General features: G+C 29.8%; 1 protein-coding gene across 1 annotated transcript in view; it reads left to right on the forward strand.

Moving 5' to 3' along the window:
* Window positions 1-3,745: 3,745 nt before the first annotated feature.
* LOC106677696 (serine/threonine-protein kinase meng-po) overlaps window positions 3,746-27,867 on the forward strand; it is a 46,953-nt gene continuing 22,831 nt past the window's right edge. The window contains exon 1 of the mRNA XM_014415773.1: window positions 3,746-3,966. Within this exon, the coding sequence (XP_014271259.1) occupies window positions 3,901-3,966 (66 nt within the window). The 5' untranslated portion in view covers window positions 3,746-3,900. The remainder of the gene's footprint in view (window positions 3,967-27,867) is intronic.

Raw genomic sequence — 27,867 nt, forward strand, 5'->3', positions numbered from 1 at the left:
ATATATAATACAATAAACCTTTTGTTACCCGGAGATATTTTAAGGAAGGAAGTAGGGGGAGGAAGATACGTTTTGTGCGGGGGAGAGGGATTGTGGCGCTTAGCGTATTCTTTATTTATTCTGGAGTGGTGAGGGACCACTCTGCTGGCTTTTATTTTTTTATTTTATTTGGGTTAGGCTGGGTCTGAACCCCTTCCCTAGGCGAACACTTCGACCAGGGTAACAGTGCCTTGCCATCTTCCATGGGGCAATCTTCCGGAAGAGAGGATTTGCACAGGCCTTCAATCCATCAAAGCATTTGATGTGTTGTCGGCCAATGAACTCCGTGATAGAGGGAAGCTGGAGTTCCTGGTGGATGACATTGTTCCTGGGCCTCTGCAGTGTGGTACCTCAGACGATCCGCTGAAGGATGGGGTTCTGGTTCCCAACAAGTGCCTTCTTGGGACAGGAAATAAGACATTCAGTATAATCTTCCAACTCATTTTTTTATATCAATAGTCTTATTTTACGCTAGTAACCTGTTGGTCACCTCCTCCTTCCTCTACCTGTTTTCCTTTCGTAGGACTCGGCGGCTAGGTACCTATAGTACGTCTCCTTTGTATCTACAGGCATAGCACCCGGTAGAACGAAGTTACCTTCCTGCAAGACCTGGCGGCTAGCTACCCTCCGGACGTGTATTCCTTCTTTGTACCTACAGGAATAGTACCTGGTAGGACCTAGTTACCATTATTAGAGAAATTACGGCTGTCACCCCTTAAGATAATTTTAGATACTCTTGACCAGGACTCGACAATGCGTGTTCAATATAGGTAAGGTATTTGATTAAGAAGTGTATCAATAGGATGATCTATTCACTTCCTAATCAACTACCTCAAGAGTACCTAAAATTATCTATTGGAGTCAGATCTTTAACAACCACCGCAACAGTATCATGTTCGGGCTAGATCGGTAGCATAAGGAACATTAAGGTCTTTATGTATGATTTTATTTGTGACAAAGTAAGGATCATCGAGGATTTTAGATTGTAAGGGTTTTCTAGTAAGTGCTGTAAGAGTCGGAATTGGCATGCAGTTTCCTGTCTTTTCCGTATTGTGTGAGGATTTCAGGTTTGTGGTTTGTCCAATTTGTCAGACAGGGGTAAGAGTTACATTATTGTAGGGCAGTCGGTAAGTTTACGACTTTAGGATAAAAGTGATTGATGGGATTTGTTGGTATTTTATCCAGTTTAAAAAAAAAATGTTGACATGTATTTTAGATAAGGTAGGAGATATGCAGCAGCGGTTTAATTGAGTTACTTATATTCAAAAGTAAAAATATTACTCATTGAATTTTTCCGATTCTTTTATTCGGTACTCTACCATCAAAATAAGGTTTTTTTTTGCAGATTACTGAATTTCTTCTACATCTAACCCGCACTATCAATTATTGCGAAACTGTAGAATAGAATTTTTTATCTAGACTAAAAAACAGAAAAATTAATTTTCTTCAAAAAAAGTACTGAACTATTTCAAATGTGCACCACCAGAAGTTTATTTTATACAAGAAAAAAAAATTTATTTGAAGATGGTTGATTGACCGTGTTTAATTAATAAAGGGAAGGTGGTCTAGGTGAGGTCAAAATAACCATTTATTACGAGCTCTTTGTTCGGCCTACTTTGCAGTGCTTCATTTGGGCGTTAACAGAAATTAGTGATCAATTATTTTAAGTATAGCTAAATTAATTAATTAAAATAAGTGGAGCGTACGGCGGACTGGCAGATTTTTTTTAATTATATTTTTGGATTCTATATATATTGAAATGTACTACAACCTCAAATCATCAGGATGTCTGCATTTTTAAATTTTTTATTTTATTATTGAACATAATTAAGTCAAAATAACAGCAAAGTTTTGGAGATGACAATGGTGCATAATAAATATTTGTTGTCATTAATCAATAATTCATTTTCACAATCCTCAGACATGGCTTTTTTTTCTCTTCTGTTGTAGGCTGTACAGAAGGGGCATATATTTTAAGTAAAGTGCGCATACTCCTTCCGAAAAGCATCACATTGTTGCTATAAGATTGATACTTGTAGTAACTAATTTCTATTACAAAGGAAAATTATTTACAGATATACATTTAAAAAACAAAACAAACAAAAAAGTCTAATAAAGAAAGAAAAGAAGATGTAAGAAAACAAAAAATGAAATATATGACTACATATAATGAACTAAATTACGTTCGGTAGTAAAAGAAATAAATGAATAAAAAATGTTTCTTTACAAAGCTATTATTATTATCCGTTGCTTCCTGAACAATATTTCTTCAGATGACCCTATCCTCAGTATTCTGCCTAAGGCCATCCTCCACATCACCTAGCCATCTTCTTCTTTGCCTCTCTCTTCTGGCCTCATAAATTCTGCTTTGGAGCATTTTCGGTACGCAGTCATGGGCATCCTCAGAACGTGTCCCAACCATTCTATCCTGCAGGATTTTATAAAGGTTACGATTTCTGTAAGCCACCGAGCTAATTATTTGTTCATATTCTGTATTCTTGAGTCGAAGTAAAGCTTTACATAACTATAGAGATGACGATTGAAGAGCTAAGTGCTTCATCCACTTCTTTAATTGTCATCACTATAGCAATGCTACAAATTGTAATTTTTAACAAAGGTCATGCCGTTTTCCAATTTTCAGGCGCTTTTTAAATAAATCTCGATTTCACTATCTTAAAGGCTCCTCTTCTCGTTTTAAGCAAATATTCCAAAAGTGATATTGTGATATAACCATCGCTCCTTGAGGGTCTTAGTGGGGTGGGAAGGATTGCCTTTTTTTGGCCTTTTTTTGCGTTATGTTCTCCTCTTGTGAGATTGTGAACACCACTGGAAGTGATTAAAATATTTTTCAAACTTTATGTATATTGTGTTATGTGTATTGTTGGGATTCAAATGCAAATGAGCTCATTAGTTTATGTAACATAATTTTATTATTTCAATATAATTTTATTTATTAAACGGTAAATAGGTAAAAAGTTTGGAACGCTATCTTCACATAGTAACTATATGTATTATTATTATTGGCGCGACAGACCGTGGAGGTCCAAGGCATCGCGCGATGTACGTAGGAAATACATCACGCGTCTCATGACGAGGTTTTCATAGGGTGGGTTCGTCACTCCTCACGCCTATTTTTGTGAGTGCCACCGATTGGCGAACGGGCCTCACAAATGCCCGGGAGGAGGCTGTGAGTGAGTATTGTATAATCATATGCTTGAAAAAATCCCGGATAGGACTGGGGACTCGGACTCGCAACCTTTGGGTTAGCAGACAGGCGCGCTCCCACGCTGCTTTCGTCACCCCCCAATAACCATAAATATAGGTAATTGAAAATAAAAATTAGTTTTTCAAACAACTCGAATTACAATTTAAATTTAAAATCTTAAAAATATGTTATATATAATACTATATTCTATTTTGTAATGAAACTACATGGTTTCATTAGCGTTTATACCTGAAGATGCAACAAAAAAATATTATATATTGTATTATTTACATATAAGTAAAAGATCTGAAGGAATACTAAAAAACTTGAAATAAACAATTAAATATAGTTGCTCTATTACAAACAAAGGAAATAAAAAAAATACGGAACTCCTATTTTAAATAATCGTAGCTGACTTCATATCGATAATTAGTTATCGATTCTAAATATCGAAAATAGCGCTCCGATTGTAGGAGAGAACCCGCTCGGTTATCGCTTGATTTGACAAGGATGGGCTAGTAGGAAGGCAGGTTATATTCTATTCTGGCAACGGAGCCAGTCCACCGCGAGCAGTATAGAGTAGCAACAGTGTGTAAGTTACCTGTGCTCGCTGTATTCTTGTGATAATGGATTAGTTGTGATAGTTACCAAGGGAAATGTCTTACGATCGCAAGAGGATCAATCCCAACATCCACAAGATCAGAGAATTCGAACTGGAAAAGGTAAGTCTATTTATACACAGTCCCTTCCTGGCGGCTACGAACAATGGGATTCCATTCCGCCACTCTCAAAATGTATACCTATGTTACACCTCAAGGTTGTGCGTCGGCATTTCATAGCTTGTCTCCATCCGTTATTTTCTTCAGATCAATTTATTGTATCATAATTCTTTGTTTATATTCAGTTTTGTTACGCGAGGACTCAGCCCTGATTCATAGCTCAACAAGTTTTGAAGATTTATTGCGAAAGCGCTGAGTAAAAACCATGGCTAATCTACAATTCAAATACTTAAAGACATACTCCTCTGTATTAACTTCAAATATCATATTCGATATGATTACAATTACTGTTAAAATTGTATTTTTAGTTAAATATATAATTAATTTATTTTATTTCAGTTAAAAAACTATTTGTATGCTATTAGTGAGTGGTGACATCAGTCGTTTGTGAAGTTGTTTACTCAAGAGATTTATAAATATAACTGAAAATTTCTTTCTTTCATATTATTTTAATGCACAAAGTCATAAATTATGTTTTAAAAGTACTTTATTGGTATTTAAAATCTTGTCCTAGATTTTAAACCAGTTATACGATTTATATGTATATTTTATTGTATTTTTATGTTTACATAAAAGATATGTAGTTTTTCTGTCTGTCTGTATGATGTATGTGTCATTAAGATTCATTGGGAAGATTTTTAATAGATTTATTGTTTAACAACCTGCTTTCTCTTTTTTGGATAAAAATTAATGTTTTTTAATCATTATGCAGCTATGGAATTATTTATTTATTTTTTAAGAAAAGGTGATTTACTTCTTTACACCACTGTATTTCAGAATTTTTTTCCGTGATCAGTTAGGATTGGAATATTGGAATAGATCTAACAATATGTTAATTAGATATTTAATGAAACATTAACCACACACATGATACTTGTATATTATGCGATACTATAAAAATACTAAAATGAAATATAAAATTAACAAAACACAAGTTTATAACAGCACTTAGTTCTACATCGTAGGTACTATCGCCCAAGTATCAAATACTATCGTATACTTAGTTTAAACTTAAAATAAGCATATTCCATTGATACCTGTGCACATAGGAAAATAAAATCTTTTGTTTTTTCTTTATTATTCTTTGTTATTGAATAATCAGTTTTCTATTTGTTTAATGTATGTTAATATTGGTGGTTTATATCGCCCAAAATGGTATAAAAAAAATAATTACAATACCTTTCCATTTTATACTAAAAATATACTTATTATATTTTGATTATAATTTATTACATTGATTAAAATAGATGATGTAATTAAAGCACACATGTATAACATATTAATATAAATGTATTAAAATCTTTATTTAATATATTCTGTAATTACATAGGGTTGTATTTTCTTTTCTCTCATGCAGGTGTAAAGGTATTTTCCTTTGTACACCCCGGTTTCGAAAATGGTTCGTTCGATTTTGCCTTATTTTAGAGTTGAGATTAGTTTATCATGGTATAGTATAAATTTAAGTTAATTCGCATACTACCATACTATACTATTTCTAAAACAGCTCTTCTGATTCATATCAAAGTAGTAAACAAGTTGGAAATTAATGCAGTTGTGGTGTTCATAAGTATATATTATAAATAAATATTTATAATGTATATTATAATGTTGTATTTATTTAATATATAGCATGCATCTTATAGTTTTTCTTACCCATGTATAAATAAATAAAAAAATAAATCTCAGGATACTTCTCAACAACAGCTCGTCCCGCAGATTTTATTCTCAAATAAAAAATTATTAACCTTGAAACGTATGTAATTACCTATCAAATAGAAATATATACGAAAAGTTCCAGGAAAAGAAAACTTTCAAAAAGGAAAAATATGAAATAAGAAAAAAAAACTGAAATAGTGAGTAAGCTATACTGATCCATATGCTGGGCAGACTTTTTCTCCCTAAGGTTTCACCTTCGATATTAAACTTTTCTGTACTGTCACATGTATATAATATAGAATTATTTAATGGTTTTGGTATCTGACAACAGAATAAAGACGTTATCAATGAATTTTATTTCCTTCGTTAATTTTTCTTAAAGATTGAATCATACCTTATTAATCTTTCCACGAAGTGAAAATCCAAATCCCCTGCAAGATTTAAACTTAGATTTTAGGTTGTCGTTTCTGTGATTTTTATTTAAAGCCATTGGACTCGAGGAGACAGAATGCTAAAAAGTTGAGAGGCAAACGGTTCCAGTTAGTGGCTTCAATGGTCTGGAATCGTTTCTCCAGAAATAACATCAGAAATGATGTAAGAAATTTAAAATAAAAATCTTTTTTTTCGAAAGCTTATCTCGGTTTACTACTCAAAATTATATATCATACATCAAAAATTGTATTTCTTTTATTTACTTAATTCATTTTACATGACTTTCCGGACTTTGTTACCCGTTTCAAGTCTCTCCTCCTACAATTCTTTTCTAGCATCTTTCACCTATCTTATCATAGTAGTTCGTGGTCAAATCAGGCTCCTTCCTATCATTTTCTTATATTAGTTGAAAAGGAATTGTTCATTTATCTTATTTATCATTATTGTAATTTTTATAAATTGTTATTAACTTAATTTCTTCTATAATGATGTTAATATATCGTATTACTTTTTACCTTCTGATTAGGTCTCAACATAACTACCACAGGTCATTTAAAATGAATTTAGTAAATAAAATAGATTCATGATATATCTAACCTAGTAATATAAATTTAGAAGTAATATTACACACGAAAACCTATAGTTTCACGTAAGTTTAAATTTTCTTTATAAGAAGAAAACAAATACCGTATTTTCAATGAATAAAATAATACCAAAAAAGTGCTTTGACTTCTTTAATCATTTAATCACTACCAATAGATATTTTTCCCGCTAATTTTGGGCACTTCCAGGGTGGCACCACCACCTCCCTTTTAAAATAATCCTTCAGTTAAAATAAACTGAAATTTAGTATGGTGGGCTATTTTCTAGGGAGGATAGTGCAATATAAAATTGCAATATTAATGCAAAATTAATGCAAAAAATATTGCAATATTTTTGCAATAAAAATCGCTAAAAAAAATAACGAAATTTTAATTTTTTTTTCACCTCTGCAATCCTTCAAATTGAGTAAGAAGGTTGAAAATTTGTTCAAAAATTAAAGTTGTGTTTGAAAAGTGTATTTTGGTGGACTTTTTTCTCCCTTTTCACTATTTTTTTCGCTTTTTTAAGTATTGACTATTTAAGCACTATCAAACAAAAACCAGGAGGAAATATGTCATTAACTATTCTGTTCATGTTATTTTTGTGTCCCTCAAAAGGAACCTCTCTGACCCCAACATAATTCATATAAAAATTTTCAACCTCCTAACTCCATTTGGACGGACTGTACAAGTGTCCAAAACCATAAAAACTGCAACAAAAAAAAAAATTGGGCATTACGAAATGTTGATATTTATGGTATGATATTTTGTTCTGCCTAAAAAAAACGTTTCTACACACCAAATTTCAGCTCATTAATCCAAAGGAGGGTTATAGCGATACCCAAATATAAAAGAAAACAATATGTATTTGTTTCTGATCCCCAAACTCGCAAAGCCGTGTATAATTGATTATGAAAAGGACAAAAAATACACAACCCCATCCGATCACTGATCAGCTTCTGTACAGTACAAAAGTGTATTATTTTCAGTGAAAATGAGACAAAATATTAGCCTAAAGATTTTCTGATAGTGCAAAATCTAAATCAAAACCGTTCATGAACGATATCATATTTTCCCGGGGCATTGTAATGCATATAAGAAATATTGATTCACAAAAAGATTAATTAACAGTTTAACTAGGTAATTCTCATCTTGAGATTGAAATGTTATCTTAAACTAAACATCTCTTTCAAGACTAATAGAATTAACTTGCAAACGGACTTATATTGCTTATACTTATACTTGCAAACGGATATAAATTTTCCAATTACAGCTATTGTCAGCTATACTTGAACTTGAAGCCCCAGCGTCCTTCAACTTTTCTTGGCAATGTTATCTAAACATTTGGCTTGTTTTAAAATTAGCCATGTCTCATGTAAGGAAATGGGCGTACATATTTATAAACGTTTCCTCGTAAATTGTTCTTCATTTTTGTAGAGTATAGTTTGTTACTTCTCTAACGCTCGAATGTTAAAATTATTCTTAGGGCAAGTTTTTCTGAACTTACATTACATGAAATCACTCGACTGCTTTATTATCTTCTAACGAAGGCAACATGTTTATAGAAATGTATTGACTTTAAACTAACGGTCTTTTCTCTTCTATTTACACCAAGAAAATCAAAGCTGATTAATAAATTGGTGATTAGGAAAAGGACTACTGTTAGAATAAGTTAACATCTAAGCTAAAATAATGAATGTGAAGTTGATTTGACGGAGTGGTGACTAGATTAGAACTGGCAACGAAAATCCATGGGACCACCAAGCAGCAGTTGCGCTGTATCTAAATCAACTACTCTGACAGTAAATGCCAAAAAGTGATGTGATAAACTTGGAAATAGTATTATGAATCTTCGGAACAATGAATGGCCACGTTGTTCTAAGCTCCTCATCAACTTTGGAACTTTGTCATCAAGTGGCTTTTGGGATTTAAGCTCTCAGTGTTAACTATACTATTGGATATACATATATAATAAAATATGACACAGGATGTAACATTAATTTTTGTGATATAGCTATTTATCTTTATATTCCATCCGATTTTACCACTGTAAGTTTCAGAAACTAACAAGCTTTGTATTTCATGTCATAGAACATTTGTAGCAGAAAACAGCAATTAAATCAGGAATGTATCTGCATTGATTTTTGAAGTCCATATTGTTCATTCTTCAGGAGATGAAAAATAAAGTTCCAATAATTCCGTATAAAAAATCTGTTCAATACAGTTTTAACCAAGATATTACCTATACGTATATTATGATTTTTTAAATATTATGGTTTATTAAATTATATTATAATTTAAATATTATATTATAACTTAAATCCTTTATACTAATCGATAGAGAATTTTTTTCTTAGTCTAACTCTGTACTTAATTCAACCTCCATGTTTTTTTGGACTTAACCCTTTATACTTATCAGCATAGATATAATAAAATAATTATTTAAATATATTTATTAATATTTAAATCACTTACAGTATACAGCTATATGTTCTATATAAAATTGTTAAATGAAATGAAATAGTTAAATAGAAAAAATAAAAACGAAAATATTTGTTTTATGTTTATTCTAGTTTAAATAAACAGTATTTAAGAGAAAAAAATGGGATAGTTTTTAATTTATATTGGTGTAGCTTATATTTTTAATTTCCATATGTTTTATAGAAAATGTTCGCTCTACTATTTATTGTTTTACATTTATTAAAATGGATTTAAGCATTAATTTTTGTACTAAATCAGTATATTGGTTATAAAAGATTAGAAACATTTTGATTTATATTAATATAATTATAATATATTAAATAAAGCTGTGTATTAACTTTATTTCGATTTGGGATATTTCCATTCTCATCATGCGATATTCTCCATGAACATTAATATATTATTTTTCACATTTAAAAAAGACTTTTGTCACTGTTGTGCTACCATTATCGATTATTAAGCTATCGATTGTTGTTCATAGTCTGTATGACCTTGAGGTACTTAAGGGATTTGAATATTCTACGAAATGATGATACCATCCCCGCCCCCCTGGCAAGAAGACATGAGTTCAGTTATTAAAATGAGTTAGTGTCTTAAAATATTATTTTTGTTCGTCAGATTATGCGTACTAAATAGTTCTGTTCACACTGTTACTCCAGGCTAGGTTAACATTGCTAGGGGAACTTAGATGTGAAAATTATAGTCAGATCAGATTCTACTTACGTTAAGTGAATACGAACCATTCAAGGTGGCCAATGAAACAAGAGAGAAAGAATGAGAACAATACGAGAAAGAAGAAAGGAGGGAGAGAGATGGCTGCAGGTTCTAAGAAATGGAGCAGTGTTGAATTTACATTTCTCCGAGCTGTCTCTTAAAATATATTGATAGTCGTGAGGAGAAGTGACGGCTTCATTCCTAGAGCCGCTGGTTCTAATCTACGACAAGATTCTTGTAATTTGTTTTACTTTTCACTGTTTATACTGCGAAGGAGTTTTGAACTTCTTCTTTGTAATGAGTGAGCTTTTAGATTTTTTGTGGATAGTGGTCCTATAAATTACGAAAAGTAAAATTACTACTTTAAGATGAATTGGATGTAAATCGGTATTATTGTTATCAGTTCTCTTTTTGAACCTCTGTTGTAAAAATAATAGACATTTTCACCATTTCGAAGGTCATCGAGACAGTCTGAGAGTGCATTTCATTATTCACTTTCATAACCCCTAGAATACAGTTTTGGGGATGTTGGATTTATTCCCTTCCCTTGTTTTTTTCTTGCTTTAAGGTCATAAAGACAGAGCTATTTTATCATATCGGAGGTGGTGAATTTCAGTCGAAATTACTGGTTGTCCATTTTTTTTTGTCAGTGTTTATACACCTCTACTACTCCTCCTACTCACTTAAAAGGTTGAAAATATGAACATAAAATGAGATGGTGTTAACGAGGTGTCATCAGGCTTCAACATTTATCTTCTACTGTGTCATTTTTTTTTTCGTTTCTTTGGAGTGTTTTAAATGCCTTTCGCAACTCTATAGCAACTATAAAATGAGTTAAAGGATTGAAAATTTATATATAAATTGAGTTTGGCAAAAAGTCGTCTTCAGTAACAGAGCTCTGCTACTCATTTAAAAAAAATAAATAAAATATATTATTTCAACTATTATTATACCTAATAATAATAAATATAGTTTTAAAGATAAATAAATTTCCCACTAATTACATATGAGGCGTTGAGAACCACAATGGAGTAACCCACCAGTTGTAATTCTGAGCAACATAAAATCTTAGAAACATTTACAAATTTTGTTGCCGAACTGCTTATAGTCCCGTTACGAGTTTGAATTGAAGGGAATATTTTTAAAATTTATTAGGCTTATTAATTTTATTGCTAATTTTCACAATTGGGAATAGTCCTCAATGGTTCTCAATTGCTAATAAATGCATAACAAAACAATTGTAGTAGAGCATTTTTCTGTGGTAATTAGACTTTTTGAAGGAAATGGGGTCATGTTAATTGGAGTTAAAAAAAAAAGAAAAGATATATTAAGTTATAAAAGGAATATTAAATAATAGTGTCATATATTACTATTCTATCATCTACCTATTTATTATCATAATAGTAACCTATATTATGCCTATTTAAATGCTACGTTTAACTTAGAAACTGTCAATTATTAAAAATAATGCCTTAACTTTAAGCTATGTATATAATACCTTCCATGCAATAACTGTCTTAGGAATAATTAGAAAAAAATTATGGAAATATCTTAAATAATTATGAATTGAACACAAATGCCATAACTTGAATTCCTAAAATGGAAAATGATTGTACATAGAACTTCAGGTGTTTGTTAAATGTCTCTAACTCTCTCTCACACACACGTGTATTGTATATGTGTATGTACACATATACAATTTGATACGAGTATATGCAGCCTTATTGGGGTTTTTGTGAACCCCATGAAGGAGGACTGTTTGACTTTGGACATATGTATTATGAAATCATACGTTTGTTACAAACCCATGTCTTGTAATATAAGATCGATTCCACTGTATTATTATTATCTAAGGTCAGATGGTCTACCCCTCGTTGTATCCACTACAGCTTAGTCGTTTTTGTTGCTTTTTTTTTGTATCAACAATGATAGCGTTGATGAATTGTGTGTATTCAAGAGTGAAAAGATCGACAAACAAATCAGTTTTCACGGTCAACCACTATCCTTTCGAAATCCAAATATTTCCATCTTTTTTTAGAAAGTTTTTTTTTTGAACAGGAAGAAAACTAAGTCATCATTCTTTATAGGAAAGGCTAAATCAAATTTCCGATATCAAAGTGAAACCTAATGAAATTAATTATTTATTATATGATCGTTTGACAGTGGTTTATTTTATTATTAATATACACAATTTTGATCCATTTTACTCTCAACTTTTATTCTTAACAAACTCTCTCCATGGTGTCCCTCAGTCCATTTTCAAGGAGACAACCTATAAATTTTTTTTGTTTTTATAATAATTACATTATTTCCTTAACTACATACTGATATATAAATTGGGCATACATTAAATTTTGATGTCATTGTTTTTAATTTCATTTGCAGGCTATTTGCTCATGTCTTTAAAATAAATTAAATATTAAAATAACATCATAACAACTTCAAAAAGTTTTGTTTCTAAATTGATTACTTATTTACATAACTTTTTATATCTTAAATTTTAAAAACCCTTTTATACAAACAATCTCCTCTTTTTCACTTATAACAGAACCTACTTTCAACAGGTTAGGACTCTGTTATCCACCTTATCATCTAAAAAATAACCTTTTTATCATTAATTTACATTTATTATAATTTAATTAACATTCAATTTTTATTATTTTATTTCTATTTTATTTTTTCGCATATTTACTCGGAAGATCATTCTTTATACGATAAGGCTATATCAAAATTCTCATATCAAAATGAAACCTTATGAAATATTATGAAAACTAAAAATATAGTATGGAGTTATAATAATTGAGGAGTATTATATCAAAAGTTTCCTAAAATTAATTTTGATATAGGTCAAAAGATATTTTTTTGTTTATTGTATCACTACTTCCTTGGCTTTCGGCAACACGAGCCTTGGCATTGTTAAAATATTATGCTGGTTGTGCGTTTAATTATCAAGTTATATTGTTCCTGTTAAGCAGAATTATCAGGATATGGAGTTCGAATTTATGACAATCCCTAACAGATCCTAACGACAAAGTAAAAAAAATAATAATATATTTTAAAGTGATAACATTTGTTCAATAATAATTTGAGACGTTGAAATATGTTTATTCAAATCAGTGTTGTCTTAAGCAGAATTAATATTTCGATACATCAAAAGTCTCTGATTAGATCTAATCGTTTGAAAACAGGGTATCCTATTAATAAACGTGGGTTGCCTTACTTAACTCGCGTCAAAACGATTATATTTTGGATATGTGCCAACCAAAGCACCCTATGGGCTATATCCCCTAGGTTCTTATCTCTTCAACACCTCCAGCATGGAGTTCTCTTTTTTGGATTGTTGATTTATCAATAATATATCAGAACTACCTAAATTACTTTTCTTATGAATACATTTGTGTATGATGGTGTATCAACTATTCAACTTCAGACTGGAGTCAAAACTAAACCGAGAACGGGAATTTTTTTTTTACTTTTAGCGGATTGCTTTTAAAGTGAATATCAATTAAAAATTTATGAAACGGCATGAGTAACCTATCTGGTAGTTAATTATTTATTTTTGTAGAAATAATTAGGATAAAAAAGAAAAGGATATTCATTTAAAGTTTTTTTATAAACTATGACCAGACCTTAATATCTTTTTTATACAATATTGTTAACATTCTCTAATCAATCCAAATAGAAATAAAAAAGCTTAAATTTAAATTTAAATATTAATTATGCTCCTTATTACGTCACAGATAAACTCATTCACAAAGACCTTAACATCCCATTCGTTGCAGATTTGACCCAAAACAGATATGCGTCTTTTCATTCCAAACTCCTTAACCATCCTAACCCATTAATTCTTAATCTTTCATCCTTAACAATCCCTGATAATCCTCCGAGGCGTCTGAAAAGAAGATGGCCACAGGACCTTCTAATTTAAATTAATGTTTGAAGTACCACCAATGGGTGGTTCCTTCCCAAGATTGTGTACATGAAACATACTACATATTTACCTATTGTATTATTTTGTACAGTTGTAAATTACATTAAATAAATAATTTAAAAAAATATATATAAATTATGTGTTTTGTGTGAAGAAGCGGTATAGGTTACTGAGAAGGGCGATTTGTTATTATCTCCCGGGTCCAGGTTCGAATCCGGCAGAAGCAGATAATTTTTTATTCTGCTAATTTAACCTATGGGCTTAGGAAACCCTCCTGGGCACGCTCAGCCTGTATAAAGTGAATACTCTTAATTCGGGAAAAAACCTGACAGTTTAGCGTGATAATAAACAAATCACCTCCACTAACGACCGTTGTTTGAACCTTTTAGTGCCGGGCGAAAAAGAGGTTCCCATGCGAAGATAATCGGCAGAATTACAGATTTTACTAGGATTTTGAAAAACGCTCATTAACACCGAACAAAAAACAATATTACCATAATAATTAAATAAGGACGAGATAGATAATAAAAGAATGACACTGATTTTTCGTATCTGTATTCATTTGAAAATTATATAAATAAAGTGAGGAGAAGATGGTTGGGGGTGCGGTCAATGAAACACAAATAAATATGATTAACTTATTTTAATGTGCCAACGTTTCGGCTAGAGTTTCTAGCCTTCTTCAGGGCTAAAAAACAAAACAAGATAACAACCACAGTAAGTATAGAAAAATAAAAAAATATAAAAAGAAAGTATAAACAAAATAATTTTACACATACAATGAATAGTTTTACAAAATAGAATTAATAAAATGAAGTGATGAGAGAAGCGGGAAATAAAATATAGACATAGGTAATTGAAAAAGCGGGTACAATAACTTACTTAAGGAAATGAAATAAAATTAAAGTTATATAATTCAAAGAAGTATGAACATAATAGTTATTATTAATTTAAAATTTAAATATGAAAAGAAAATGAAAATTGAGAGGAAGAAAATATATGTAACAATAATAGATGATGAATTGTTATCTTGTTTTGTTTTTTAGCCCTGAAGAAGGCTAGAAACTCTAGCCGAAACGTCGGCACATTAAAATAAGTTAATCATACTTATTTGTGTTTCATTTACCGCACCCCCAACTATCATCCACGGTCAACTATCTCTCATAATTATATAAATAAAGGTATAAATGATTATTAAGAAAATAAAAGTTTAGTTCGCTCTTACAAAACGTACTTGCATAAACGAAAAGTCATCATTTCAAATATACTTTGCAACAAAATAAATAATATTGCATAACAATAATAAATAATAACTCCAAGTTACATGGTAAGTACCGGACGGATTATCTCTTCCACAATAAGTAATTGTTATAGGTAACGTAACATTGCTGAAACAAAATTATACTTTCATAAATATAATTGTGAAATAATTTTGCATAATACTTCATTACAATCATATATATATTTATTTTTAGATATAGTAAATGTGTATCAGTTTGTATCACCCAAAATAAATTATTTGACGTATTATAAATTTATTTTGAGATTCTATTTGAGTTCTCTTGCAATGAGAATGGTAAAGCGCTATAAGGGACCGATATGTCGCCGTTGGAACTTTTTGGTATTAAGGCAAAGACCGATATATCGGTCCTCGGCAGTAAGAGGGTTCAGAAACAGTACTTTCTTTCAAAGGGCTGAGCCCCTGAATCTTTATGGGTTGTAATGCTTTCTTATATATGATCTGTATGCTCTTTACCTTTTTAGAGATTGCAAAAGGTTCTGTTGAGCAATAACACCAGGGCCCTGTTTTATAATGAAAGCTAATATTTGTTCATAGTACAAGTATAGAAACAACGTGGTTATTCCACTAATACTTATTTTTTTCATAATAGGGAGGACTATCAGTGATATTACAGGAGTTAAAAAGTACTAAAGTACAAGTCAGTGTGATTGTATTAAGTTAAATTGACAAGAATAATAGTTTTAATTATATTTTTTCAATTTCTTGAGACAGGTGATTATTAATTAAATAAATCAAAAATGTATCCTTTTTAGTCTCAACACTTTTTATTTCAACAGTCCAACGTTTCGGCCATTTCAGTCATCCTCAAGGATATCAATTATAATTTCTTCCTCACATTAAAATTTCTTTTGCAGGCTATTCTGCCCAGGTCATTCATTAATTATACGTTAAAAACCTATTTTTTTTTTAATTTAAAATCATAAATATCTAATTTTTCTTATTTTAAAATTATCCACCAAATCACTACCAATTTTATGATTTTAAATTTTAAAAAATAGGTTTTTAACTTATAATTAATGAATTACCTGGGCAGAATAGCCTGCAAAAAAATTCTAAATTTTAATGTGAGGAAGGAATTATAATTGAAGATGTCATTGAGGATGGTCGAAATGGCCGAAACGTTGGACTGGTGAAATAAAAAGTGTTGAGATTAAAAAGAATACAATTTTTGATTTATTTAATAAAGAATAATAGTATTAGTTTGTACTTTATTATGAAACAGGGTCCAGATATTCAAATTACCAAATTACAGAACTTTCTCCGAATCTACTACTTATCCCACTCTAGTTATACCATTTAGTTTGGCTTACTAACTAATGATAATTAGTTATTTATTGGAGGTAATAATTAATTTGCTTCTTCAAGTATGTATAAACTTGTTTTACTCAGTCAGGATCATCATATCTTACGCCGACTATTCGACAGTTTTATCCACATGCTTTTGGCCAGTTTGATCGGAGATCCCCCTATGGATCTGTTTCTTCAGTTATATTTTAAATGACTTGGGCAGTTGATAATGAAAAATCTTTATTCTGTTCTAGTTACAAGATATTCAACGGAAATCGAAAATATATTCATACTTACAATATTTGACTATTATCAATATCTAAGATATCCAACCAATAATAGATATCTCTAGTATTCTATTTCGAATCTCTAAAGTTTACCTATACTTTTCCTGTGTACTTCTTAAACCGGTAAAATTGTTTGCCCGCGCAAATGGAATTGGGGTTTCAGATCATTGACCGGATCGTAAACAACTATATATTTATAGATTATTTATTAGAGAAGTTTGTATTTCATTGTATCTTCTAAAAATAAGAGCTAAGGTATGTGTGCTAAATTCTTAATTGGATAGGCAATTTCGCAACTGTTATCTGTTGGCGTGAGGATTAGGAAAAAAGTTCGTTTGGGCTCTCCTATTCAAGAGTGTGAACGGCTAAACTCTTTATTTACATATTTACTCTATATTACATTTTTAAGTGGAAGTTGCAATGGTTAATTTAGTTACTTAGTAGTTCATTTGTGTTTAGTTCAGAACAAAGAGTTTAGATCTGTCATTCAATTGTTGCAACTAAACTCTCTTAATACTCCAAAATTATTTGTAGCTATAGCATGACAAAAATATCTGTTGTGTCCACTCACAAGACTTTTCACTTAGGCTGCTAAGACCGATATAATAATTCCTTGTAATATCTTAATTAATATCGATCCGTTAAAAAAATGATTTTCATTTATTCATTTTTTAGTTTATATTATTTAACGATGATATCAATGAGCATTTGAAATTTTCTTAAATATAGATTTCGAATGGTTCGAAAAATCAGTAAACGTGAACGGGTTTCCTTGAGAAACTTAGCAAAATATTTTTAAAACATGCGTGCAACTTAAATGGGGCTACACAGTTTTTGAAAATCTACTTTTTAAAATAAATACTAACAAAAATTATCCAAATTGTCACAATCTTTGTAATTAAAGCATATTTATAAGTCCAAAGTTTAGGCCGATCATCATCAAGGACAATCTAATAAAATAACAGCTTTAATTATTAACAGTATCAAAACATTACTAATTATAATTTACATATCTTGAATTAAGTATCACAGTATCATATGTATTCATTAAAATTTGCAGAATAATTAATTAATGATTGTAAAATAAAAAAATTGTGAAGGATAGAAATTATAAGTAAATGCTATTGTGACAAATAGATTTATTTTTACTTTGTTAAATTGAATTGGGCTTAATAGCCTGCAAATTTTGATAGTTCAATGTGATACTAAAATTAAGATAAACAAATTATAATTAATAATGTTTTGATACTGTTAATAATGAGTTAAAGCTGTTATTTTATTAATTGTCCTTGATGACGATCGGCCGAAACTTTGGACTTGTAAATATGCTTTAATAAAGAAAGTTGAGGTGATTTGGATAATTTTGGTTATTATTAATAAAGCCACTAGTCTTGAAAAAGATAATAAAATATATTAAAAAACCTACTGCTTTCTTTCGAAAAAAAAACTCGTCAAACTAAATCTGTAAGCCATAAAAAAATAAAATGGTGTTGACCCCATTTTAATAGCAATTTAATTTTTTTTTATGATGTATTCTTTCAGATTTAATCCATATAACTTTCGGGAGATGGTGGATTGATAATTTGTAACGGGTTGAATACCAGGCACCCTCTAGTATTATGAAACTGAAAGTTCTGGGTCCAACACAAAATAAATGAAAACTGCCTTTTTTAAAAATAAAATTATCTGTAAAGACCTAATTGATAAATTTTAAATATACGCATTACTAATATATAATAATTTATGTATTGTCTACATTATAATAATATGATGAAATTTTTCTTTTTTAGCCCTAAGTAAATAAATGGTTAAAATTTATTTATTTAAAAATTTTTTTTTTATTTCTTTAATATTAAATTATTTCAAATAATTTTTTTGTTAAATTATTTGTATAATTTGTTTCTAGAAGGTCTCGGAAAGGTAATGTGAAAAAACAAAATACCTATCCTATCTATTTCAGGGAACTGATAAGAAAGGCAGAATATTTCTTGACGATCACTTAAGAGCCACTAAACCTTTCATTTGATATATCCCTTTTCATTTGAAACAAATAACAACACTATTTCAATCCACAAAATAGTGGACATATACGCAGTCGGATGTAACAGAAATAGGCTTTGATTTTTCATTAAGAATGTATTTTTAGTTTAAATAAAATCGTGGATTAATTATGAAAAGGTAGTATATTCTTAATAAAAAAATATATTTTAGCTACGTTCGGAATTTACACACATCTATTAGAAAATTTTGTCTTTTTTTTTAAAAACTTTTTCGAGATAGTTTATTTGCTTAGAAAAAACAATAATTTAATTATTTTTTCACGTAACATTTAATAATAAAAAAAAAATATTTCTCAAAATTTTAGTTATGAAATTTCAGTTACCTTAAAAATATCGCTCAGTACGAAGGTTCTAAAAATATCTTCTTCATGTTTACGAAACTGAGCTCTAATAAATTCAATTGAAAAAGCATTGTTACATTAGCTAGAACGGAAATTCGGCTGTTTTCCTGCAAACGTCCTGTTATTGTCGTATTTTGGTTCGTACATTAACTAATTCTGGGGCCGCAGCCAGGGCGGTTGGCCCCTTTCCAAAGTCACAAGTTTTGTGTTTGATAATTAAAAATTGAATCGATTCAAAAAGTACCTATCTGGACCGATCATGGTCCGATTGTGATCAGTAAGGCCAATCATACTTGAATTGTGACGACTGTCGCAATAGTTGACTGAATAATGTTACCTAATTATGATATATTTATTTATTTTAAAGTTACATCTTCACATAAATTGGTTTTTCGGTTTATAAGATTCATTATCTATGTTCGCTTATAGATTAGCTGATTATGCTTTTTTTTCTGGTCTATAATTGTAAAAAAGAATTATAAGTGAATTTTTTTTTTCTCGAGATTTAATGTAAATTTGTAACTCAAACTCTATTATTTCACGACCACTACTCAAAAACCTGACTAGATTTTATTTTTTTTAAGTAAAAATTTCGAGTGAATTTGCTGTTTTAATGAATTTTTTATCGGTCGGCAGTTTTAAATACCAAAAAATCTTTCGACTGTTGAGTTAATAAAGCACTTCTTTTTTTTTTTTTTCGGACTCCCAACAAGTTAATAAATTTATTAAAACTACAGATTCACTCAAAATTTATCTTAAAAAAAAAACCTAGTCAGGAGATTTCGGAACTATTTACACTTAAGACTTATGATGTGAGACAGGCTTCAATATTTTTGGATATTCTGTAGCTATTATTACTATTCAGAGATTTGTATGTTGTAAAACTTTTTCATTTATGTATTTGAAATATAATTCGTAAATGTATAACGAACAAAAAAAAAAACAATAAAATAAAAAGCACCATTCATTTAGTATTTGAGTCTTGTTTACTTTTTAAGCAAATTATTTTAATTCTTAAAAATTAAATTTATCAAATATACTTTAAATTTTTTTACATATATTTTAAAAGTTTTTTTTAATGCCAGATCGGCCTCGTGGGCGTTAGATGGTTAATATAACAGTTCTTTTATTTTATTTTTTGTTAACAATTGATTATGGGGTAGTATAATCTCATGCAAAAGTCACATCTAAGTATTTACTAAGCTATGAATATATAACAATAGTGAATAATAACGATGAAGTATAAAAAATATATAAAAATAAAATAAAATAAATATTTAAAAATATTATAAAATTCTTAAGATGAGAGACAAAGAAAAACAAGCTATTGCATTTTTTTTTGTTATTAACAACAGTTATTAACAAAAACAATATGTAGAAACAATAAGTGCATATGTGGAAACCGGAGTATGTTTCACATATGTATGTAATTATGTTTACCACTTATGTATGTACTTATGTTTCACTTATGTAAGTAGGAAATATATGTTTCAATCTAATGTTTTGATAAATATTTCACATATTAGAATATTCTTATACATTTTTTCTTACTGAACATTAATTTCAAAATCTATATGCGAAAAAATCGAAATAAAAAAAATTGTCGAAAAGTTTTGTTCTATAATTTAGAGAAATGTACTAAATAAATAGAATACTTCCTAATTTATTTTTATTAACAAGTACCAAAAGTTTTTGTTATGTCGTTAAGAAAGTTTAATTTGTCATAAAAAGCCAGTTCAATTTCCAATTCAGAAAGAAAGTAATTATTAACATAAAAATGTATGTCTTTCTTTAGTGTTTTTTTTTTTTTTTTGGATTACCCCAATATTCACTAAACAAAACACATGATTATTTTTATTTCTACACATTGGAAATTCTTAATTTAAAAATACAGTATAATGCATCATGTCACATGACAAATCGGTCTAATAATGTATTTAGAAAACTGTAGTCATAAAGAAAAGAAAAAACTAGCCTAGGAATTTTATGCCTTCCTTGTAACATATAACCTAAGAGAAATTTAGAAAGACAATCGTAAAATTGGCACAGGACACCACAGCTGACATTGAAGAAGGTCAAAATGTCCAGGTGTTATCATCTGGCATACTGTAATATTTCGATGTAAATATATTTTCACAATATTTCCTGCTCTTCTCAAATCTTAATAATGGTCGTAATCATTTCAAATATCACGGGAGCATTTGCTAACGTCACGCCAATCAAGAATTCCTCCGGTAAACGAGGAAATTGCCACAAGCCTAAACTTGTTCGCTCGATAGATCCTTTTTTTTTAGAAAGCTGTTTATAAAAACAAAGCTGTAAAAAAGTTTTATGCCCCGAATACAAATAGGGATACAGTGATACTATTGTAAGAATTCAAGGAAACCTCACGTAGGTAGAATTGGTACTTCCAATCGTCTGGGCATTGATTCGAGTTCAAAGTATCAATTATTTAACAATTTCTTTCTTTTTGGTATCTCATAATATCTTTATTTTTTTTTAAAAGTGTTTTATTTAAATTAATGCAAAACATTTAGTGAAAATATATTTTTTCCGCGATCTTTTTGAATACTAAATTTTAATTTCATTTCAATTTCATTGAAATTTTGCTTTTTAGAAAGCTATATCTCGAGAACTATTGTACGTAAATAGCTCTGTTAGGGCTCATATTTTAGCAAATTTGCTCTTCTTTAAATGACGTTCTCTTAGGTTTTCTTCCTACTTTTTAAGATATTTAAGAAGAGCTCCGAATGAAAAATTAGTTTTTTTTATCGCTTTGAAACAGCCGCCATTTGTTATCCCCCTACTTATACTTGGCAGACTCATCAATTTTGACTATTAATTATACATAGCTTTTATTAAAGTAATCAAAAATTGGGGTAAGATAACTGACTTTTTTCTCCTCTTGGGCTCTTGTACTATTGGTACTCTACCCGGCAATGACAGACACCTCTTTGAACAATATAGAAACCGAGTCTAACATTTTAAGTAGTTTTACATAAGATAAGATTTGTTTCAATTAAATACGAAGTTTCTTAATTTCAAGAATAGATAATTTTAGAACAAGGGAAAAAACGGTTATTTTGAGGATCTCATTTAGCCGCATCTGTTTCTGTTACGAAACCTGTTACACGATCCTGTATTCACAATGAGCTCTGAGATCATCTTCTTCTGCTTAAAGCTTCATACGTCTGTTTCTTAACACTGTTCTTCTTTCGTTTATGTTTCAATCCTGCTGAATTCTAGGAAAGGGAGATTGGTTTCTTGAAGAAAATGGTGGTTAAAAACAAATAAACCGTTCTAAAGGCAGCATCAGCGCGGTGAACAAAAAATTCTCTTCTTGGAAAAGACGAATTAATTCAAATTTGAATTGATGGTGACTACTGACCGAAAATGTATAACAAATATATATTAAAATAAAGATTCAAATGTAAAACTTCACTAACTTTTTCAAAATCATAGCCTTTTATTAAAATTTAAAACTTTATAGTCTGTGAGGTATTTGAAAATAAACCTTATGACGCAAAAGGACAGAACTGTTTAAATCAAGTTTTATTTTTATTAGAGAAGAATAGGCTTATATTTCCCAATTTTAACAAGAATCATACACTTTTCTTTTTTTAATGTGTTTTTAAACCATCTACTCTTCCCTGCCTCCTAAAAAAATTTTTTACTCTTCACTAGAAACTTCAGGAATATATATCTCACTAAGGTGACCATAGATAAATATGATATATGATTCTTTTATAAACAAAGAATTTTCTCCGTTATACATTTCAGAATTTTGATATAATTTTCTAAATTTTCCCTCCTGGGTTATTTATCAGCGTTCTTACTTCAACTTTTTATCTTTTGTTAATTCTAAATTAATAAAATATTCCGAAACAGTCTCTCCTCTTTCAGGAGTTGGTTCTAAAAATAGTTACAAAGTGCTTTTTATTTACCTTGAAAATTCAATAATCTCATTAATTTGTCCCTTCGAATATTGAGACTACTTAATTTTGACATATTTTAAAAATACTTGTGCAAACTTATATTAGATTTAGCTTAGAAATTTCTATATTAATTTGATGTTACGTGACCGTTTCATTAAGAAAACCATTACAAAAAAAAAAAAAAATGAAAATGAGATAAAAAATAATTTTTTTTCCATGAATTGTTTTTAAATAATATTATCTGTTGTTTTTTTTTTCAAAACCAATATTCTCATTTTTTAAAATCAACGGATTTAATGTAATAATTGATTTATTGTTATTAGTACAATCTTAAATATTTCACCATATTGAAACATTATGTTCAAACACTAATCCACAGCCAACAAGATTCAAATCTCTATATTAAAAATTACTTAAAACTCTGAGTTTAAATTAAATATTCAGTACAACTAAATTCAATAATTGAATATATTCTCATCTTTAATTTATGATTATACAAGGCTCATTAACAGTTTTATATATATTTTTTTATGTAAAGAAACATTTATGAAATATAATCATGGAATTATTATATGAGAATTATTTTCTCAACTAGTTCTGTCGCGTGGGTCACGAGACCCGTGCAGTCACATGGAGTTCTATGGGATCGGGAGCGTAAATTAAAGCCATCCCAACAGGGTGTCCAAAAAATATATGTAGTATTTAAAGATAAATATATCAAAAATCTAATAAAATAATTAATTAATTACCAATATGTGAATTATGTAAAATCATTCATAGAAAATAATATTGTTTAAACGATCTACATTATTTTTTTTTCCAAGTTTTTAAGATAGCGGTAAGACATAGCTCCATTCTTGGAATATTAGTCATCGGCCATTAACTAGACAACTGCGTCTTTTTGTGTCAACGGGCATTACAAGAAGCTAAAGGTCTGTCGCTAATAAAACTCTGCAAACAGAGCTGTGTCGTAACGACCGCTCTCCTACCTTGTCGAAGGCTATTTCTGTGGCTCTCTTAATCATTCCAAGAAAAATAATTCTTATTCCCCCTCTCCCTTTTTTTTTTTAATGTCATTTAAACAATATTATTTTTTATAAATGATTTTCCATAATGGTTGCAATCGTAGGTTGTAAATAAATAAATAATTTTATTTACCAATTAATTGTACCAAGAGGTGTCTGTCATTACGGAGTGGTGTACTAAGAGGTGTCTGTCATTGCCGGGTAGAGTACCAATAGTACAAGAGCCCAAGAGGGGAAAAAAGGCAGTTATCTCACCCCAATTTTTGATTACTTTAATGAAAACTATGTAAAATTAATAGTCAAAATTGATGAGTCTGTCAAGTATAGGTAGGAGGAAAAAATGGCGGCTGTTTTAAAGCGATAAAAAAACTATTTTTTTATTCAGAGCTCTATATCTAAAAAAGTAGGAACAACACAAGAAAACCTAAGAGTACTTGATTTAAAGAAGAACAAACTTGCTAAAATATGAGCCCTATTAGAGTTATTTACGTTCAATAGTTTTCGAGATATAGCTTTTTAAAAACCTACATTTCATAAAAATGTTGTATGGGACGTACTAAAAGATCAGTAGTTAGTGAATTTATTTTGAAAAATTCATATCTCAAAAACCATTTGACGTACAGATGTCTATTAGCACTCAAATTAAAGCTAGTTTAATGAGCTATAATGTAGTTTATAATGTTTATCTTCTTAGGAGTAATAGTTTACATGAAATTTGCTAAAATAAATTGGTTTATAGTTGATCGGGCAAATTTTCATTTGCCAAATTCATATTCGTATGTGAATATCATAAAAACTACTACCACTACAAAGATAAGTGCCCTAAACTACTTTATAGTATGTTAAATTTCCTTTATTTTGAGTGTTGGCAGACATATGTGCGTCTTATGGATCTAGAGATATATTTTTTCAAAAATCCTACATTTTATACGAACAACTATAAATTAACCTTTTGCGAGTATATTTTGTCAAATATCATAAAAACTACTACTACAAAGATAAACATAACTAACTATTATGTAGTAAATTTAACTAGCTTTAATTTGAGTGCTGACAGACATCAGTACGTCTAATGGCTTCTGAAATAAAAGATTTGATAAATCAAACTTATTGTCCGAACAACTATAAATCAATTTATTTTAGCAAATATCATGAAAACTACTGTTATACGAAGGTAAAGGTCATACAATTCTTTATAGTCCATTAAATTAGCTTTAATTTGAGTGCTAATAGACATCTGTACGTCACATAGTTCCTGAGATAGAGATTTCTCAAAATAAATTAACTAACTACTAATCTTTCAGTAGATTTTTAAGAAATGTTGCTTTTTAAAAAGCTATATTTCGAGAACTATTGGACGTAAATAGATCTTTTAGGGCTAATATTTCAGCAAATTTACTCTTCTTTAAATAATGTTATTTTAGCTTTTCTAGTGTTGTTCGTAGTTTTCAGGATATACAGCTCCGAATGAAAAATCAATGGTTTTTTTAGGTTTTGAAACAGCCGCCATTTTTCAATCCTCTTACCTATACTTGGCAGACTCATCAATTTGGACTAGTAATTATACCTAGTTTTCATTAAAGTAATTAAAAACTGGGGTGAGAACACTGCCTTTTTTTCTTTCCGGCTCTTGTACCACAAAGGGTGTCTGTCATTAGGACTCTTTGCTTGACTTTCTAAATATTGGCTATTAGATGCTTACTCATAGACACCTCGCACAATTTTAGCTTCCATTTTTCTCAGCTGAACATGTTTCTTGTTATATCGAGCCAAGAAACGCCAACTCTTAAATAATTTAGTATGTATGTAGTATAAACAATAAAATAATTAATTTCGCATGAAAAAATGTTTACATCTCACATACTCTGAAAATATAACTTTATTACTCGATCGAGCATTAAAAAAAGCGTTCTCCTTTAAATACCTCATTATTTCTGCTCAAACGAACAAAATCACAAACCATAAGTTTAATTTCGAAAAGTTACAGAAAGTGTGTCCTTAGATATATTATTTTTTTATGCAATATTTACCGCTTAGAAAGTACAGATAAGAGCTCTAGCTGCTTGTAACTACTACTATATCTGTATCTTGGATTCAAATATTCAAATTTCTGATCCCAAGTAAATAGACTATGAAATTGAAATCAACGGTTTTCAGAAACGAGGATGGACATATGTTGTTGTGGTATTAAAAAGCAATAGTTTCAGGATTCTGAGAAAATTTTTATTTGTTTGCATGTAAAACAGACAATGTTATTATATAAAATCCTAGAACTAGGTAAAAATTGACATTGTTTGTTGATTGTCCAAATCGTTCTCGAAGCCAACGAAAATATTTATTAGCATGAACCTTACTCAGCTAGTCCAGATTTATGCTTTAGCGTTGTATATCTCGAATCGAAATGCTGATGAACTAAATGTCTTTGAAAGGAAGATTCTGCGATAGAACTGTGTTCATTACGAGAGGTTAGCAATAGTAATGAGTTGGTAAAATAACGCTTTAGGAACTGAGTTATAAACGAATTAAAAATTATTCACTCAAAAAATGGTTCTTTGAATGCTTATCCTTCAGTTGTATCCTTTATGTTGAATTTCCATGTCCCAAGTTTACAGACGAGGAGTTAGACCGGACGTTTCTCTCCTAATTAAAATTTACTAGTTTTTCTTTTTTTAAATGTAACTCCCCTTGTAGTCTGAGAAATATTTTTCTAAAACAAAAACCGTTCAGTACCTCGGAGGTGTAATAAGACTCTGTTTCACATATTTTTTTTTACATATGTTTTCCTCCAAATAAAAGTGTACTAATATTTTTTGTTTCTTTTTTAATGCATGTAACTCCACTTTACAATTAATATATGAGATATTCATCTATATTTCCAAACATTGCAAAATCTGTTTAATAAAAATGTATATTTATGCTATATTGGTGCAAAAATGACATAGTCTATTTCCGTGGTACAGAAGTATATAAATTAATTCATGAAGTTGTATATTTTACAGGACTTGATATCCAATTATATATGATTAAGGATATATTAGTCCCATGTTCTGAACATTGTGGGTTGGATTCCCTCCTGGGTTAGTCAATATTCATATCTTCTGATAAATCGTTGATACGCCTCAACCGGGAGAGGTTTAATCACAATAGGATAACATACATATATATCCACGTAATTAAATTAACAGGTTTTTTTAATTATTGAAAACTAATTAGTAGGGATTTTAAAGTTTATTCCTCTGAATAAAAATAGCAGCTTAATTGATTATCTATGATGATTAGTTAACTTCGTGCTCGAAATAGCCTTGATTTCTTTAAGGAAAACATTCCCTGAAATGTTTACGTGTCCCAGTTCCTTTGGTACTATCTCTCCAGCAACATACTGTCCTCTTTCGAACGTTGTTTGTATTGTTTCAGAAAAGAGTTGACTTCAAAAGAGCAGACCACTTTGTGAACTTCGCATCCTTTTAAGAGAGCTATAATTAATGCCGACAGACACAAACAGTGTTGACCTAGTAAATGACTTGTAATTATTGGCTATTTTGGTTTATGCGGTGCTCCACTGAAAGGCAGGTGGCAGCCTTGGGCGGATCACTACTGACATCTCAACAGCTTCCCGGATCCTTTTTCGAATCTTCGTTCTACTTTCTCTTTTCCGGGTCGAAACCCTTTTGACCCGCTAGGGTCTGATTTCTGCATACAAGTAACTTTAACGTTTCAAATTATTTAAAAAATAAAGTTGTTGTTGTTGATTGTTGCTTAAAGGCGTAAAACCCTCTGGTCATCAATGCCTATGGGATGATAAAAGTAAAAA

This window comes from Halyomorpha halys, unplaced genomic scaffold (genome assembly GCF_000696795.3).
Source record: "Halyomorpha halys isolate HHAL.00 unplaced genomic scaffold, Hhal_1.1 Scaffold106.1, whole genome shotgun sequence".
NCBI classification, from domain to species: Eukaryota; Metazoa; Arthropoda; class Insecta; order Hemiptera; family Pentatomidae; genus Halyomorpha; species Halyomorpha halys.